At 41.7% G+C, this 18,225-nt stretch overlaps 2 protein-coding genes across 2 annotated transcripts in view; one reads left to right on the top strand and one right to left on the bottom strand.

The window, feature by feature from the left end:
- LOC23687834 (tachykinin-like peptides receptor 86C) overlaps window positions 1–18,225 on the top strand; it is a 468,956-nt gene that overhangs the window by 178,775 nt on the left and 271,956 nt on the right. Inside the window, exon 4 of the mRNA XM_021857584.1 lies at window positions 2,069–2,282. Within this exon, the coding sequence (XP_021713276.1) occupies window positions 2,069–2,282 (214 nt within the window). The remainder of the gene's footprint in view (window positions 1–2,068; window positions 2,283–18,225) is intronic.
- LOC5564622 (phenoloxidase 2) overlaps window positions 12,278–18,225 on the bottom strand; it is a 69,475-nt gene continuing 63,527 nt past the window's right edge. The window contains exons 4-5 of the mRNA XM_001648918.2: window positions 12,881–13,062; window positions 12,278–12,817 (exon numbers count right to left, since the gene is read on the bottom strand). Coding sequence (XP_001648968.1) covers window positions 12,372–12,817; window positions 12,881–13,062 — 628 coding nt within the window. The 3' untranslated portion in view covers window positions 12,278–12,371. The remainder of the gene's footprint in view (window positions 12,818–12,880; window positions 13,063–18,225) is intronic.

The raw sequence follows: 18,225 nt of genomic DNA, 5'->3' as shown, positions 1-18,225 counted from the left end.
GTGCTACATCAACATTTCCTTCCCCTATCCCAAGTTACGGTAAAGATGGGCGTGGCCAGGAATAGCAATATTCATGAGCTTGGTAATATTGTCCAAGATTGGGTCAAGGCTTTTTCCCCAGCCTTGTCTCTGAAAGCGGTCTGGATGAAATTATCAAACGAAACATTAATGTTGCTAGTATCCAATCTACGAAGTATACCGTAACTGCGCTAACGCTAGACTGAAGGCCATAACCTACAACATAATCATCACAGTCGTATCCCCGAGGAAGCCAACAAGAAATGTCCAAAAAGATTCGAGAAAACCCAAAGGAATGAGGTGGTTAGGGCCGACAGGGCAATTTCCCCAATAAACCTTGAATTATTGTGGTTTTCCCTCTTACCCGCGTCCCTTCAACGGTAAGGATTTGAGCCGACCCTGAGGGTTCCTAGGTCGTGTAAAAAGGCTGTTACAGTATGGCCATAAAACATTGAAAAACAAGAGGTCCTTTTATGTCGTTTTTTGAATTAACGCGGTTTTTATTACACAGGACATCGATCGACGTAAAAAATCTCTGTGCATCTTCAAAAACCAAAGGTGATACAATGATATATATCGACACTGATTCCAAAGAAAGAACCTAAAAAAATGGTGCGGAAATACCGAAACTAAAAAAAGTTATCGTGATATGATTTTTTGTGATTAAAAATAACGATATCGGGGAGAAAAACATTTCTTGGAATTCTGGCGATTGATACATTCTGGCAAATGGTATTCTGGTAAACGGTGAATTGTTGTGAAACAGACCATAAACATTTTATGTGTTTGTTCAAATTGATTGTGCATTTTGTTGACCACAACACCTTCTCATTAACCATAGATAGGTTTAAATCGTCATTGTTCATCTGAAACCGCATGATGAACTCATTTCACTTTTGCCTTATATAACACATGCTCTTAACAGATTAAACCAAAAAGTTTCACCGATGTTGCAGTTGAGAACCCAATCTTGTACTAGAGACTGCACCCACTCTAATGCATCCGACTGAATCATCTTTACAATCCATATATAGATGTACTGTTGAAACCACCAACCGAACCGTCATAAACCCAACTGGCTTTCCTCATAACGCCAGCGTTTTTTTTCCATAGGGGGACTGGGGGTAATATGCCCATGTTAAGGAAAGCAGCGATTTTAGATGTGAAAAATATTATTTTATGCTCCTTATAGGGTCATGGTCGAATAAACAAACATGTTTTCTATCAGATAGTAGAAACAGCTATCAATTTTAGCTATTTTAGAGATTATAAATCCATTTTTCAAAAAATGTTTGCTTAGGCGGCATGCACAAATTACGTAATGCTCGAAGGGGTGGGGGTATGCTCGAGCATTACGACCCATACAACATTTTGAAAATTTCCATACAAAAAGCGTTACGAAGGGGGGAGGGTCAGAAACTTCCAATTTTAGCGTTACGTAATAAACGGATGCTGCCTTAACTGCATATGTATTGTTTTGCGGGGTAAAACGCCCTGCTTGAGTTCGACGTTACTCGTGCAGTGAACGTACGCACACAATCATGCTTGCTTTTAGGCTGCATACATCCGGGCGTTTGTTCAGATGTTATCGTTCAATAAAAGTACACATGCTGATGCGAAAATTGTACATTTGTTAGGTTCAATTTTTTGCGTAACTTCAACGCGGCATTACTTTTGGTAGAATTTGAATTCAAACCAAAAGATCCAAACGGCTGTTTTGGTGTTATGAAATAGGGGTGGGCGTTTTGCCCCGCGAGTTGATTAAAGTTTAGGTTCTTCAATAAGCTTTTTAAGGACATATTTTACATATTTTTTGCATGTAATACAAACTATGACAGTGCACACGTTGGCTCTCGTCGTTAGTTTCAGAACCTTGGTTATTTATCGACCTTAGAAATGACCTTGCAAATCGCACAAAATTGCAACTAAAACAGCGAAAAACCCCTGTTCCTCATGGGCAAATTACCGCCAGTTCCCCTATATATGAAACATCTGCCACAGCCGAGTAAAAAAACTTTTCTCTCCGCTTTTCTCGGTTTCTCGACGACAGCCCACCGCCGGATGCGCACCGTGACCAACTACTTCCTGCTGAATTTGAGTGTGGCCGATCTGCTGATGTCCTCGCTCAACTGTTCGTTCAACTTCATCTTCATGCTGAACTCGGACTGGCCGTTCGGAGCCGTCTACTGCACCATCAACAACTTCATGGCCAACATGTCGGTGGCGTCGTCCGTTTTCACCCTGGTGGCCATCTCGTTGGATCGGTAAGTTTTCACACTGGGAATCTGTTTCCTGCTAGAGATTAGGGAAGGAGGAAAAGCCAAACTAAGCTCCCTGTGTCTCGATGGAATGTGAAGCTGAGGTTTGGAAAGGTTTTTTTTTTCAGATATATCTTTGAGAAAAACTCTTTTATTGATTCCTACAGAAATTCTGCATTGTATACTTTAAGGACACATTCAAAATTATCACACTATGGATCTAAAAATTTCTTTCAGGTCATCAAAATTAATAAGGATTTCTCCTCGGATTTTTTTAGAAAATACTCAAAAATAGTAACATTAAATTCAATAGGAATAATTTGGAATAATTCATCCAAAATTTCATCCTGAATATTGATATTAAGAAAAACTACTAATTGAACTTCGACACTTCATTTCACTTTTGCAAAAAAATAATAAAATACTCAAAAATCACTAGTAAGGCATATTTCGTCTGCGACTTACAGACTTCTTCTGACACTGCGATCATTGACATAAAATTGGAATTCTAACTATATGTGCCGTTGGCGGCCTCGTTTCAGTGAGAATACCAATACCAATACGACTTACCAACGGGCACTAAATATATCGAAAGTTTAGAATATTCCGGTCTAGTCTGGCACTCATGTGTCTGGATTTCCCCGCAAAGTGGCTGTGACAGCTCGTGTTGACATATTCCTAAGGCGAATTATGAAGTTGACAGCGAAAAAAGCAGAGGCGTTCATTGTTAGCTTTTACTGTTTCAGCATCGTGGAAAAATTCCAGTCTCAACTTGTCTTGTCACTCGTTACTTGTTGGCCGTCCCACATTTCCTGATCCTTCGCCAACAGGAAGGACTTTTGTTTTCGTTTGGGAAATAACACAAAGCGGAAGAGGATGTCCGCAGCGCAAGCCAACTTGGTTCGGGGGAAATCTTCCTCGAGAATTCTTTATGCTGAAGTGTTCTGCTCTGGTGGTAACACTTTTGGAGGATAGCTGACAGTGCTACTGTAGGTATGCAAAAGAAAGTTGGGATAAAAACTAAGAATGATAAACTCCTTGCTGGATTTATGTGCATTGTTTCCGACACGGTGAAAGTAAAGTGATAACTATTTAACATCAGCTACTTCTGTGGTTAAACGTATGTTACAACTAGGGAAAATAATTGTGACAATTACACTCACATGTTTGTTTATTTATCAAACATTTTCACACATCTAGCAAAAGTCTACCAGAGTGACATCGGTAGACCTTATTAGTTTCTTTAGGCCTGTTATAGTACTAGAGTAGAAGCAACGATTTTTGCAAGATCGTAAATACAAGCTATAGTGGATTATGTATTGGAGTTGCAACGCAGCTCCCTGGAGAATCTAAGCAGTCATTGAAGTTTGATAGAATTAATGTTCAATTATGTTACAATAAACTCATTCTCATTCCAACTGTTCCATAAGATAGATGTGTTTCATTACTGTTCCTGCCCCGATCGATCTCTGACTGCCAATAGGTTTTGGGCCGCACCTGAATCGAGATCGGTGAAGTTTGAAGATTTTTTCAACAGAAGAGCAGAAACACGAAGATGGAAAAGTCGTTTGCGAAGTTGAACGGGACCAATTACGACAACTGGAGCTCTCGCATGAAGTTACTCTTGATGATGGAAGGAACATGGGCTACCGTAAAGGATCCGAAACCCGATCCGGTAACTGCTGCCTGGACGTCGAAGGATGAACAAGCGTTGGCGACCATTGGACTGGCCGTGGACGACAATCAACTGGTTCACATTAGGAAGGCCAAATCCGCTCGCGAAGCTTGGGAAACACTCGAGAAGTTCCATGTCCGTTATGCGAAGAATTTGTCGAATGCGTCTGGAGAAGAACGGGGACATGGAAGCCCACATCTCGGCTCTGACGGAGCTGTTCGAGAAGCTGAATGGTCTGCAACCCGAAAAAGTTCTCGATGATCAGTGGCTGGTATCCATCCTGTTTAGCAGTCTGCCAGAAGAATATGAAACTCTTGTGACCGCGCTGGAGGCAAGGTTAGAGGAAGATCTTACGTTGAACCTAGTGAAGGGGAAGCTGATCGATGAATGGCAAAAGCGGGAGCGTCGCATCAATTCGGACGATGGATCTGAAGCTGCGTTGCAAGTTGGACCCAAGACGAATTTCAATAGGTGTTTCTTTTGCAAGAAGTCGGGCCACTTGAAGGTAAATTGTGAGAAATTTAAGGCATGGAAGGTAGAGAAGAAGAAATTTCCGAAAGCAACCAGGCAACAGAAAGTCAACAGTGTGGTGCAGCAAGATGACGAGGACGAAAATTGGGCGTTCTGTACCGGAAATGCGTTGAGGCGTGAGGACCAATGGATCCTGGATTCCGGAGCAACGTGCCACATCTGTGATCGTCGCGAATTCTTTGATCACCTGGACGAGTCAGTTCTGGAAGCTGTTTGGGTCGCTAATGGCATGAAGGCACAATCAAAAGGTCGCGGTACTGGTAAGTTAGCAGTGCTCGATGGTGAAGGCGTGGGAGGGAGGCACAGATACTACAAACGAAATATTGAACAACACTTTTCCAAATTGCAAGATAACTTCCGCACACCAACGACAATCAAGGCAGGCTTAGAAAAAATCGCTAGTTTTCTTTTCTGCGATCTTTCTGGACAAACTTGGAAAAAGGGCCATAGGTTTATGTGCATTTAATTTAAATTTTGATTGGAAAAGAGTAAAAAGATGCGTATTTCAGTACTTTATATTCGATCAAATTAAAAGGTGCTATCGTAGCATTGCTTTTGGGTGTGCAAGAATTGATTTTCAACCGATTGTTGTCAAATTTGTTGAAATGCAAAAATATGTTTTGATCAATTACGCGCTTTTTTCATGTTTGTCCATTCCTTAAGATCTGGGCTCACAGTGACAGTTCGTGACAGCAGAATCTCGGCTCACTATGACGTACATAAATTTTGTATCGGTTTCTCCCTCCCAGGTGAAGGCAACCGCCGAGTGTTAACGCTGGAATCGGTGCTGTATGTTCCTGAGATGAAATCCAACCTCCTCTCAGTCAAGCGGATGGCAACGAAAGGCTTTGTCGTGTCGTTTGAGGAAGAACATGCTAAAATTTCCAGTAGCGGGACGATTGGTGCTGTAGCCGAGGTCGAAAGAGGTTTGTTCGTGATCAAGCAATACCGGGAATCTGCATCTTTGGTGACGTCGGCTGGTGAGTGCGTCCACGCTTGGCATCGGCGTTTTGGCCATAGAGATTGTGATGCTGTCATGAAGTTGAAGAACCTTGTTCAAAGAGTTAACGTCAAAGGGTGCAATTGCAAGGAAATTTGCGAGGCATGTATTCAAGGTAAGATGCAGAGGAAACCGTTCCCGAAAGCTTCCGAATCGACGACGTTGGAGGTGATGGAGCTCGTTCCCACCGACATTTGTGGACCGATGCGAACGAAGACTATTGGCGGAAAACGATATTTCTTGATATTTGTGGACGACTACAGCAAATATACAGTCGTTTACATACTACGGAAGAAATCGGAAGCCTTTGAGAAGCTGCAAGAATACGTAGAGATGGCCAGAACTCAGTTCAACAAGATACCGAAAATCCTTCGATCCGACAATGAAGGTGAGTACACCGGCAAGCATATGAGAGCATATCTGAAGCAAAACGGGAATGCTGGCCAATTCACGGCGCCGTACAGTCCGCAACAGAATGGCGTTGCCGAGCGCAAAAACAGGTACCGTAATCCGGGGGCAAATTGATCACTGGGGTGAATTTGATCACGTCGGTACCAAATAGCATTTCCCTTCAAGCATGCTTAATACTTCGTTGCCATCACAGACATTCCATGTTTTCTCGTTTATAGATGTCTAATGATGATTTTGAACTATTTCATTTTTAATGAAGTCAGTTTTACATAGAAATATTCACAGTTTTTGAAGGTGTTAGCAATGCTGTTGGAAATGTCGGTACTAAACAATCCGCTGGTACTCAGTCTGCATGTAAACTTTAAGTTTTCAAAATGTTGTGTAAGCTTCAGTGTGAATTGCTGAACTCATTTTTGAAATCGTACAACATTTCAAGAATAGTTTTTTGCCCATAAAAACTGTTTATTGTTGAAAAACGTGCATATTTCAATGGAAATTGCATACATTTAGGCGTATTGTGCAGATTTACAAAGTTATATTTTGCAATAAAATGATGATATACACGAGTTGTAAGAATTTTGACGTCATTTTCAGATTCACAAGATCTAAATTTAGTAGATAGGAAAATTTTACATTCTAAAATATGCTTTATTATATAGTGATCAATTTAACCCCAATATGTCATTTTTAATTTTTGATATTAAAACTAATTTTATGAAATTATAAATTTTATTTATTAAAAAGTCGATTACATATACTGATAGAGATCAATGAAGTACTGTTTTACCGAAATAAATTTGACAATTTTTGAATTCCAAAGGAAAACATGTCAAAAAGATGTGAAATAGTGATCAATTTGCCCCCGGATTACGGTATTTGGTTGAAATGGCCCGCTGTATGCTGATAGACGCCAACATGGATCATCGATTCTGGGGTGAAGCGGTGGTGACAGCAAACTACCTGCAAAACCGACTACCTTAACGATCAATCCCTGGAACACCGTACGAACGATGGTTCGGAAAGAAACCTATTTTGGGGCACATTTAACGATTTGGAATGGATGTGTTTTGTCACGTTCTGAGTGAGAAGCGGGGTAAGTTGGACAGCAAAGCAATCAAGTTCAAGTTTGTTGGTTATAGCGAAGTTTCAAAAGCGTATCGTTTGCTGGATCCAAGAAGTGGAAAAGTCACTATTAGTCGCGATGTCAAGTTCCTGGAGAGCAGTCAGCCTGTGGATGAAAATGAAGTGGAAGATCTCGTTGTGGTTCCTCCAATCAATAATCCCCTGGTGAGCACTGAGGAACGTGATGAATCTGGCAATCCTGACATTGAAGAGTCCGACGATGATGACGTGTGGAACGATCCGGAAAACATTGAAGAGCTACCCAATGAAGATGAAGTTGTTGTCCGAAGATCTGCAAGGATGAATCAAGGTCTACCACCGGAAAGGTACGTGTGTATGGCTGGTCCGCTGTTTCAGGAGGAGCCGAAATCTTTCAAGGAAGCAACATCCTGTTCCTTGAGCCGCAAATGGAAAGAGGCGATGGAAGAGGAACTCAATTCGATGAACTCCAACGAAACATGGGACCTGGTGGATCTGCCTGCCGGACGGCGTGCCATTGGTTGTAAATGGGTCTACAAGCTGAATCAAGGCGCTCCTGTCTGCTTCAAATCATTGGCAAAATGGAACCGGGTTGCGATATGCTTCGTTCTGTTACTGAATTTTTCAGAATCCAGCATCTTGAGATAACTTTGATTATCTTCGTTTTTGGGCAAATTTTCTCCTAAATCCGTAAGCAACCGATTCAGCCTCAGGGCTTCTTGCGAGGCCTCCGAAAGCGCGACGAATTCTACTTCAGCTGTCGATAGGGAAACACATGTCTGCTTGCGACAGGTCCAAGAGATTGTTACTTCGTTGAATTTGAAGATGAATCCACTATATGATTTTCGATTTTCACGGTTTTCTGCCCAGTCCGCATCCGCAAATCCGACTAGTCTTGAGTGGTCATCATGTTTGCTCAGCCTTAACTTCAATTCGATGGTTCCCTTCAGGTACCGAACGATTCGTTTTAACTCCGTCCAATCTTGCTGGGTGGGACAGGATACTTTCCAGCTCATGATGGAGATCGCTGCAGCTATATCAGGCCGGGTGTTGACTGTGATGTACAGTAGTTGGCCTACTAGCTTTTGATACTGCTTGTTGTCCGGGAGAATGTTGTCGTTATAAGTTTGTTTACCATATCCAGTGTCCAACGGAATGTTAGACGGTTTGGCATCTTCCAGTCCGGCTCATGCAACCACATCTCTGATGTATCTCCGTTGACTGAGGTAGAAATCTCCTGCTTCATCACGTTCTACTTCGATGCCCAGATACCACTGAACATCACCAAGGCTACTGATTTCGAAGTTCTGTCGCAGGACTGCTTCCAGTGGTTTGATAATCCGCTCTTCCTCGCTTGCGACAATCAGGTCATCCACGTAGACTAAGATATAGCACCTCTTTCCTTTCACCTGTCTGCTGTATAAACAGGGATCCGACTCACATCGCTTGAATCCAGCTTCCTCGAGCACTTCATTGAGTCGGTGGTTCCAAGCTCGCGCTGCCTGTTTCAAGCCGTATATGCTTTTCTTCAATCGGCAAACCTTGTTCTCCATATCAGGAACCGCATAATCGGGAGGCTGCCGCATAAAAATCTCCTCCTCAAGGTTTCCATTCAGAAAAGTCGTCTTCACATCGTGCTGTTTGACAACCATTCGTCGCTTCGCCGCTACTGACATCAGTGTCCGGAATGTTGCTTGACGGACCACCGGCGCGAATACTTCGTCGTAGTCGGTTCCATATCGTTGGCTAAAACCTTGAGCTACCAATCTTGCCTTGAAACGATTGACTTCACCGTCCTACAGAATTTCTTTAGACTTCACTCCTAATATTTTTTCAGAAACTCTGCCACACAGATTCCAGAATGCGATTTAATTGTAACAATTCTTTGTTATTTTTTAAGACATTCTTTTTGGCACAGCAGTTTTTTTATGCAGAGGTTCATATAAGAGATTCTCTGTGGATTTTTATAGAATCTCTTAACAGTTAGTTTCTCAAGAGCTCTTTTTGAAATTATTTTAAGTATAATTTAATAGATCCTTTCAGATTTTTAGCTGAGATTTTTACATGATGTTACACCTGAAAAATCCAACAAGGAATTTCTTCAGGAATTTTATTCTGAAAATACATCAAATTTTTTTTCTAAGAATGTTCATTGCAAAAGTTAATATCATTCAAGAAGTCTTTATCTTTAGAAATTTCCTTTGAACCGTTCAGAATACTTTTCAGTCTTGTTATTGGAGGTATGCATAGATAACCATTCATTTATTTAGTTAACATCCAAACAAATAACACTGAATCAGCAATTTCACGCCACAATACTCGGTTTGTGCCCGCATCTATCTATCCTCGGTTCTGTCCACGCTCGCCAAATCGATACGCACTTGATCCGCCCACCTAGCTCGCTGCGCTCCACGCCTTCTTGTAGCAACCGGATCCAACACGAACACCATCTTTGCAGGGTTGCTGTCCGGCATTCTTGCAACATGCCCTGCTCATCGTATCCTTCCAGCTTTGGCCACCTTCTGGATACTGGGTTCGCCGTAGAGTTGGGCGAGCTCTTAGTTCATCCTTCGCTGCCACACACCATTTTCTTGCACACCTCCAATTTCGTCCTAAGCACCCGACGTTCGAAGACTTCGAGTGCTTGCAAGTCCTCCTCGAGCATCGTCCACGTTACATGCCTGTAGAGGACTACCGGCCTTACGAGCGTTTTGTGCATGGTACATTTGGCGCCGGTGTGATACCACTGCCAGATAGCCGTAGCGGTAAACGCGCAGCTATTCAGCATGACCATGCTGAGGGTCGTGGGTTCGAATCCCACCGGTCGAGGATCTTTTCGTAAAGGAAATTTTCTCGACTTCCCAGGGCATAGAGTATCTTCGTACCTGCCACACGATATACACATGCAAAAATGGTCATTGGCATAGTAAGCTCTCAGTGAATAACTGTGGAAGTGCTCATAAGAACACTAAGCTGAGAAGCAGGCTCTGTCCCAGTGGGGACGTAACGCCAGAAAGAAGAAGAAGAAGTGATACCACTGATGATGCGCCTCTGTATTTCACGGCTAACGTTATTGTCAGCCGTCAGCAAGGATCCAAGGTAGACGAACTTGTCGACCACCTCGCAACACTGCTACCTTGGCGAGCCCTGTCGCGATCAGCCCCACCAGCTAGCATGTACTTTGTCTTGGTCGCATTCACCACCAGTCCAACTCTTGTTGCCTTGAGTTTCAGACGGGTGTACATGTCTGCCACCTTTTCAAATGTTCGGCCGAAGTGAACAAGTTGACTGGATCTCGTAAAAATCGTACCCCGGTTGTTAAGCCCGGCTCTCCGCATAACACCTTGTAGCGCAATATTGAACAACAGGCACGAGAGTCCATCACTTTGTCGTAGTCCCCGGAGGAATCCAATCGAACTGGAGTGTTCGCCTGAAACCTTCACACAATTTTGCACACCTTCCATCGTCGCTCTTATCAGTCTCGTAAGCTTCCCGGGAAGCTGTTCTTGTCCATGATTTTCCATAGCTCTACGCGGTCGATACTGTCGTATGCCGCCTTGAAATCTATGAAAAGGTGATGCGTTGGAACCTGGTATTCTCGACATTTTTGGAGGATTTGCCGTACACTAAAGATCTGGTTCGTTGTCGATCGGCCGTCAACGAAGCCCGCTTGATAGCTTCCTACGAACTCATTTACCATAGGTGACTGACGACATAAGATGATCTTTGTAGGCCGCATTTAGAATGGTGATCACTCGGAAATTCTCACAATCTAACTTGTCACCTTTCTTGTAGATGGGGCATATTACCCCGTCCTTTCACTCCTCCGGTAGCTGTTCTGTTTCCCAGATTGTGCCTATTAGCCGGTGCAGACAAATGGCCAGCCTATCCGGGCCCATCTTTATGAGTTCAACTCCGATACCATCCTTACCAGAAGCTTTATTGTTCTTAAGCTGGTGAATGGCATCATTAACCTCCCTCAAAGTTGGGACTGGTTGATTTCCGACGTCCCCATTTCCTCCATTGTCCCGTCCTTCATTGCCTACGCTCTCAGCGCCTTTCAGATGTTGCAGCTTCCACCTTTCGATCACCTCACGCTCGTCCGACAAAATGCTCCCATCTTTATCCCTGCACATCTCCGCTTGCGACACGAAGCCGTTGCGGGATGCGTTGAGCTTCTGATAGAACTTACTTGTCTCTTGAGACCGGCACAGCTGTTCCATCTCCTTGCATTCCGTCTCCTCCAGGCGGTGTTTTTCTCCCGAAAGATGTGGGTCTGCTGTTGCCGATTCCGTCTATAACGCTCCACGTTCTCCCGGGTCCATGCTGCAGGACCGCCCACGCTGCGTCCTTTCACTCCAGAATCTGCCTACATTCCTCGTCGAACCAATCGTTCCGTCGACTCCGTCCTACGTACCGGGGGTCATACCGGGGCGGCCGTCGGTACTGTACGTAGTTGACGACGGATTTGGGCGCAACCATCACCAGATAGTGGTCAGAGTCGATGTTAGCGCCACGATAGGTCCTGACGACGATAATGTCAGAGAAAGGCCGTCCATCAATCAGAACGTGGTCGATTTGTGATTCTGTGTGCTGTGGTGATCTCCAGGTGTATCGGTGTACACTATCCACCTTAAGTATGGAATCGTTGCAATACTGAGTTTTGCAGCACTTTTAAGTTTAACATCATCCAAAATCCAGTGATAACATTTTTTTCAACAAAAATAAAAAAATCGCAGGGGCTCAAAGACGTATTTTTTTAAGATGACCTCAAAAATACATTGATCTAGCACTTCAGAATCACGAGATAATATTCATTTTAGGTGATGCTAAACTTTTCAAGGTGCTGCAATATTGAGTATGAGTGTTGTAATACGCGATTCCATACTTATGGTGGGTAGTGTATGTGCTGGAAGTAGGTGCTAAAATGGCCATATTCTCGGAGGCGCCGAAATCAATCAGTCGTAGGCCGTTTCCGTTAGTCAGCCGGTGGGCGTTGAACTTTCCACTAATCGGTTTGAACTCCTCCTACTGGCCAACCTGAGCGTTCAGATCTCCTATGAAGATTTTGACATCGTGGCTTGGGCAGCAGTCGTAGTCTCGTTCGAGCTGTGCGTAAAATGCGCCACAACTTGTGTTTATTCTACAACTTGTTGCGTAAACTTCTACAACCGAACTAGAACTCGAACTTACTACTCTCAGCATGATTTTGCTGCGCGTTCAAGTACGACTACAGCTATATGATGGTGTTTGGATAGATATTATTTATTAAAACCAAAACAGTTTTTGCATTTGAATTATATTTTCATAAAGTCATTTTCACATTAAATTTTTATTATTCAATTCACATAAAATCATCTAACAGTGCAATATCCTCCTAAGTCCTGGGCACGGTCTTATCGATATGGATGACGTTCACCGACTGGATAGCCATGTTGGGCGTCACAAAATTGGACAGCCTATCGACTCCGGTCCGGGCCAGCCGATCGAACGGGAAACCCATGGCCTTCCGGTCCGGATAGAGCCTATCGCGCACTCCACAGTACGAAGCCGCGTCGTTGCAAGTTCCGACCAGATCCTGAACCACCCGATCGTCCTCGTAGTTGGAAACCATCACAAACAGATCGGCCGGGAAACCCTCCGGTAGACCCTTGGGCACCAACATGTGGGCGGGCCATCCGCAACCACAGAAGTTAAAGGCTTCCTCCTCGGGAGTGCCCGTTTCCGGTCGCTTATCGTCCAGGTTACGGAAGGTCCGCTCGAACGGAATGGTTACGGTGGACTCGTTCGATCGGCGTCGAATGCGATTGGCACCGGGACGAACTGCAAAACGGGGTTTGGATTAGCTTGAGTCAAGGGGAAAGGTCATCATCTCGCAAAACTTACGTGCCACCAGGAACTTATCCATCTCGACCATGAATAGACGCTGGTCTCGGAACAGCATCGGTTGGCCACGTTCATCGTTCTTCGGGGCCATGAAGATTCGCACGAAGCCCATACGTTGTGCATCGGAAGTGTTGTCGATCTGGATGACGTACTGGAAGGGTGCGTGCTGCAGATGGGTGAATCTGAAGGCAAACATAAAGAGACCGTAATTAGTTAACAAATCATTATTCAGATCTTTTCACCCGTAAATATCCATGATGACATTCTAGGTCAGCCACTAACTCCAATGGAACCAGATTAGAAGGATTATGAAGAATACGTTTACGTTGATACGTATACCGACTTATAAAATTATATTCTACCAAAATTTGATTACACCGAGTGTTTAAGGTAAAACATCTCGGAATCTAAAGATGGCCGTCACAATGGCCGACTTCCCCCCCTATTCACGTTTTCAAAGGCACAAAACTGGAGAAGTAGTTGGCAAACGTTCCTGATCTTATTTTAAGCTTTCTGCTAGTGCACAAAGCCAAAATAAAAAGTGCACTGTTGTTGGATGCTTTCTTCGCGAGATTTGTGCCTTTGAAGTTTTAGTGCAATTTTAGAAGTTGATTCCAAACTGTTTCACCTTAGTTATACGCGAACTACTTAGATGACAGGTCATCGGTCGTTTCCACAACCTTTTGAACTAATATTATATCCATACAGGCTCATGAAGGTAGGTTCTACCAAGTTTTGAGATCAAATAGTCGTTAATATCGTCATATATCATCGGTTATTCAAAACCTTCTTGTAATACAGGTCTTTAGCTCTACAACTAGTGATCTGTCGAAAGTTTATGAACAAAATTTATACTTATATAGGCTCATGAAATTATATTATGCCATGTTTTGAGATCAACGGCCTTTTAAGGTTCTGAACAAGGTTTTCTTAAGGTCGGGCTTTTTATCGAGAAAGCAGAAGGAGAGACTTGTTACTACATAAAATCGTCTTATTTTTTAGACAATTCCCTCCCCTTGGTTATGCGACCTTGCCGCGATGGGAGAGCATAATCCATTAGCCCATATGATGGAAACCAAAGGCGTAACCTGTAGTGGTGGTATCAAATTTTTGCATTTTTTGCTTAAAGCCGCGTCATAATTTATATGGCATAGACGCAATAATACATCGGATGTGATCCAACGGACATTCTGCATCATTGATGGAATTGATGCCCATTTCAAATAATTAATCTATTCGAAGTGGACATTAATACTATTGGTGACGATCAGTTTGCCTTTTGCTTACCTGAATGATCCATAGCCACTCTTACTATTAGCTAGCGATGTGTCTATCGTTATGACATTCGACGTAGGGAATATTACTCTGAGGAAAATTACTAGTAGATTTACTGAGTAGAAATAAGTGGCGACAATCTTATTTTAATATGGTTTTTACATTGCCATAATAAGAATACCTCTTTTGTAACAATGGTATAAATAATCTGATTCCAGCTTCATTTTCGCAAAATTTACAGGTATGAAGTAGGTGCTGTGAAGTATTGCATTTGCCACCGAAAAGTGAATCTTGTAGGAGACTGTAATAGAAGTCTAAGGTAACTTTACTCTTAAATATCCACTATAAAATGACTATGGAAAGTAAGACGCTGAGATAGATCATTATGGTACACTTGCTAGTTCCCAGAAATTGTTGAACAGACAAGAAAAGTGACTTTTTTCTTGAATGTAAAGACCTAAAATTAACTAGAACTACTACTAAACAGCCTAATTTTGTTACGACTTGACGACAATTAACATTGAAGACTCTAATCTTACGTAAAAGACAGGAGTAATCAGAATAGCATTTAAATTACAAATTATTCAAAACCATTTCGACTAGACAGTATTAGTAATGACACTACTACACAATGCTTCCTTTTCTCAGAAGCAAGGGAATATGGGTACCGTAATTCGGGGTGTAGTTGATCAGCGGGGAGAAGTTGATCATTCCCGTACCCACATGTATAGACTGTTATAAGAGCTATGCGACGATTTCAATTATCACAATTTCTGAGTTGTGGCATTACCTGATAGCTACTCTTGATTTTCATAAAATCGGTTTGGCATTCAAGGTAATTATTTCATGGAAAAACAGATTTTTTAGGAAATGTTTCATGAACTGTTGAAGGGTTCTTCTCCAAACAATCGACTTTTTCCACGGCTATACAAAGCTACAGTTTTAATAAACTGTTTCATACATTTCAGATATGTTTTGTGTACCCAGTTTCGAATTTGTATTGAGGATAAAAATTCTTATTTTAGAGAAAAAATTATCTTTTTGCAAGAGGGTTGCTAACTTCAAAGAAAATTGCCTACTTTTAGGCGTTTAATGTGGTGTAATCTGTAATTCACAACTTTCAATTAAAAAATTACCCGATTTATCAATAAGTTGTAAGATTTTCAAGCCTTGATTCAGATTCAGAGACCCCAAATTTATTGAATAGCATACTTCTTTATTTTAGGAAACCTATCGCAGTAATTGATCAACTTCACCCCGGAATCAAAAACACCACTTTTTGAACTCCAAAAATTGTTTTTGTTATTACGATAACAATTCGCCAAAATTTCGTTTGTAAAATTCGTTAAACATTCAACCAGTACAGGTTTTAAAAATATTTGGATGTTAATACATGCATCTCACTAGGAATTATAGCATAGAAACGCTCAAAAGTGATCAACTTCCCCCCAGTTTACGGTATATTTAAAAAACTACCACATCACAATACTAATGTTCATGTGGGCAACAAATATTTACCCAGATATTTGTTCAATTCCAACGAATTCATACAGGCTCGTCTCCATACTGGTTTCCCGTACTAGATGCATAGTCAGATCTTAATCACCTCATTCAGCAGAAGTAAAACTTTTTTTTCAATTAAGAGCAACTATGCTCGGGGGGATTACCCATCGGGTGTAATTCATTCGAAGTATGTCCATTATTTAATAGTTTTAGCATCGTACTCGTCGTTTTACCGCAATAGTTTATATTCCATGTAGACAAATGTTCAACCTGTTTCGAAGAGTCCAGTTATGCACAGGATGTATGGAGCAGCCGAAAGAAATGCAGTTGGCATAGAGAGCCGCCACCCCTCGTATTATGGGAAAATTGTCCCAATGGAAGACGACTTTCGACAACTATTTCCATTTGCAAGCGACTGTTTGGTCAGTGAAAATAGTTTGTGTATCTTGTGCTAATAGAGTTGGATTATCGTTTGCTTGGTTACATAAGTGGCAAGGTTGAGAGGGGATTGGAAGCCGCAATGGCTTTTTTTTTTTCCGTTAGACATGTGTAATAGTCAATTTGGGACAGTTGATTGTCAATTATGAGAAAGACGAACATGATGTAACGAGATATAGGGAGCACGGATAGCCGTAGCGATAAACGTGCAGCTTTTCAGCAAGACCAAGCTGAGGGTCGTGGGTTCCAATTCCGCCGTTCGGGGATCTTTTCGTAAAGGGAATTTTGTATCTTCGTGCTTGCCATTCGATATATACATTCAAAAATGGCAAATTGGCAAAGAAAGCTCTCTGTTGATAACTGTGGAAATGCGCATAAGAACATTAAGCTGAGAAGTTGGTACGTAACGTCAAAAAGAGATACATTTCCGAAACATTATCAATATTACATCGCGTTTTACTTTAATTACAGAAAGACATTGAAATCATCCTCACTTTTTTACTGAACACTCGTTATGAATGATTATGAATTACATTTATGAAGTTTCAAGAGAAAAAAATGTTAATTTTCAAAACATGTACACCAATATACAGCCAGTGATAAAAGTTAGTAGCCAAATGCTACCGTCCAAACAAAGTGTCCAAGTTTGAAGGTCTGCATTTCAGTTCCTAGTGGTCCAAATTGGCTGAAATATGAATACCGATTTACAAATAATTGATAAATCGTTAGGAACAAAATAATTTCTTATTCCTTCGCTGTTGTTCTTCGACAAGTTTCAGTGAGTTGTTTCAAAGACGAAAGTATGTAATCGATAGCCTCTTTAACCTTTGTAGTACTGGGTGCCGACATAAAAGTTTAAAGATTCTCTAGTTTTGACATCGTTTGATAGATATTGATGAGATTTGAACATTTTAAATTCAATGGATTTACATCCAAATTGGTTGAGGTACTTAGTGTATTCAAGAGAATGGGGAAGATGCAAGAAAATTCATCAAAAACTTACAAAAATCAATGAAACATCGATCTATTTAACCCGTTAGCGCCCTGCGTCCTCAAATGAGGACAGTGCTTTGGGCAAATAACTTGAAAATGACACCAAATATAACAATATTAGGTTTGGAGAACTTGTTCATAGACCATTACATTTTATTCATAGAACATTACATTTGGAATTCAGATACCATAACACCTGCACATCAACCCTCCTGAAATAGTCGGAAGTCAAACTTTGACAAAACATATCTTTGTTGGTTGTCGAAGCGATTTCGGAAATTCTTGCAGCTGTGGATCCTAGGATCATTCAAGATCAACGTTCATTTTAATTAGCTCGAAATAAATGCCTCTACCCAAAGTTATTAAGCAATCAACACTACATAGTATTTTGTAAATCACTTTCAGCAGTAAAACTAAATTCAAAACGATGACATATAGTTTTTTCGCCTTAAAATTATTGCAAAAGTGCAGTGAAAATGTTTTAGCAGGAATAGAATTTGTAAATTACTTGAGAATGTTGATGAAACGGGTAGTTTCAGGATTAATTGCGGGGTTATCGATTCTGGTAATCCTTTGGCTTTTGTTCGATTGTCTCGATCTCTGGAAATGCTTTCAAAAAATTGTAATTGCGATTAACAGAGTTTTAAATTCCTACACTAGTACTTCCAGGTGTTAGGTATCTCTTCAAGATTTTTTTTAGACACCTCCAGAAGTTACCTTAGGGACTCCTCCTGAGGTTTCTTCAGGAATTCCAAGACTTAATTCAGGAATTCCTCCAAGAGCTCATACAGGAATTTCTCCACGAGTTGTTGATGAAATTCCTCTGGGAGTTTTATCAAGAATTCCTCCAGAGTTCCTTCAGCAATTTCTCCAGGAGTTCATTCGGGAATTCCTCCAGGTGTTCCTTCAGAAAGTTTCCAGGAGTTCCTTCAGGAGCTTCTCCAAGAGTTCCTTTAAGAATTTCTCCAGGAGTTCTTACGGGAATTCCTCTAGGGGTTAATTAAGGAATACCTCCAGGCATTCCTTCAGGAATTTCTCCAGAAGTTTCTTCCTACAAGAATTCATTCAGTGGTTCCTTCAGGAAATCCTTCTGGAGCTTCTTCAGGAAATCCTCCAGGAGTTCCTTTATAAAACCC

The sequence above is a fragment of the Aedes aegypti genome, chromosome 1 (assembly GCF_002204515.2).
Source record: "Aedes aegypti strain LVP_AGWG chromosome 1, AaegL5.0 Primary Assembly, whole genome shotgun sequence".
Classification (NCBI taxonomy): Eukaryota; Metazoa; Arthropoda; class Insecta; order Diptera; family Culicidae; genus Aedes; species Aedes aegypti.
The sequence above is the reverse complement of the archived record's forward strand: the minus strand, read 5'-3'. Positions and strand labels throughout refer to the sequence as shown.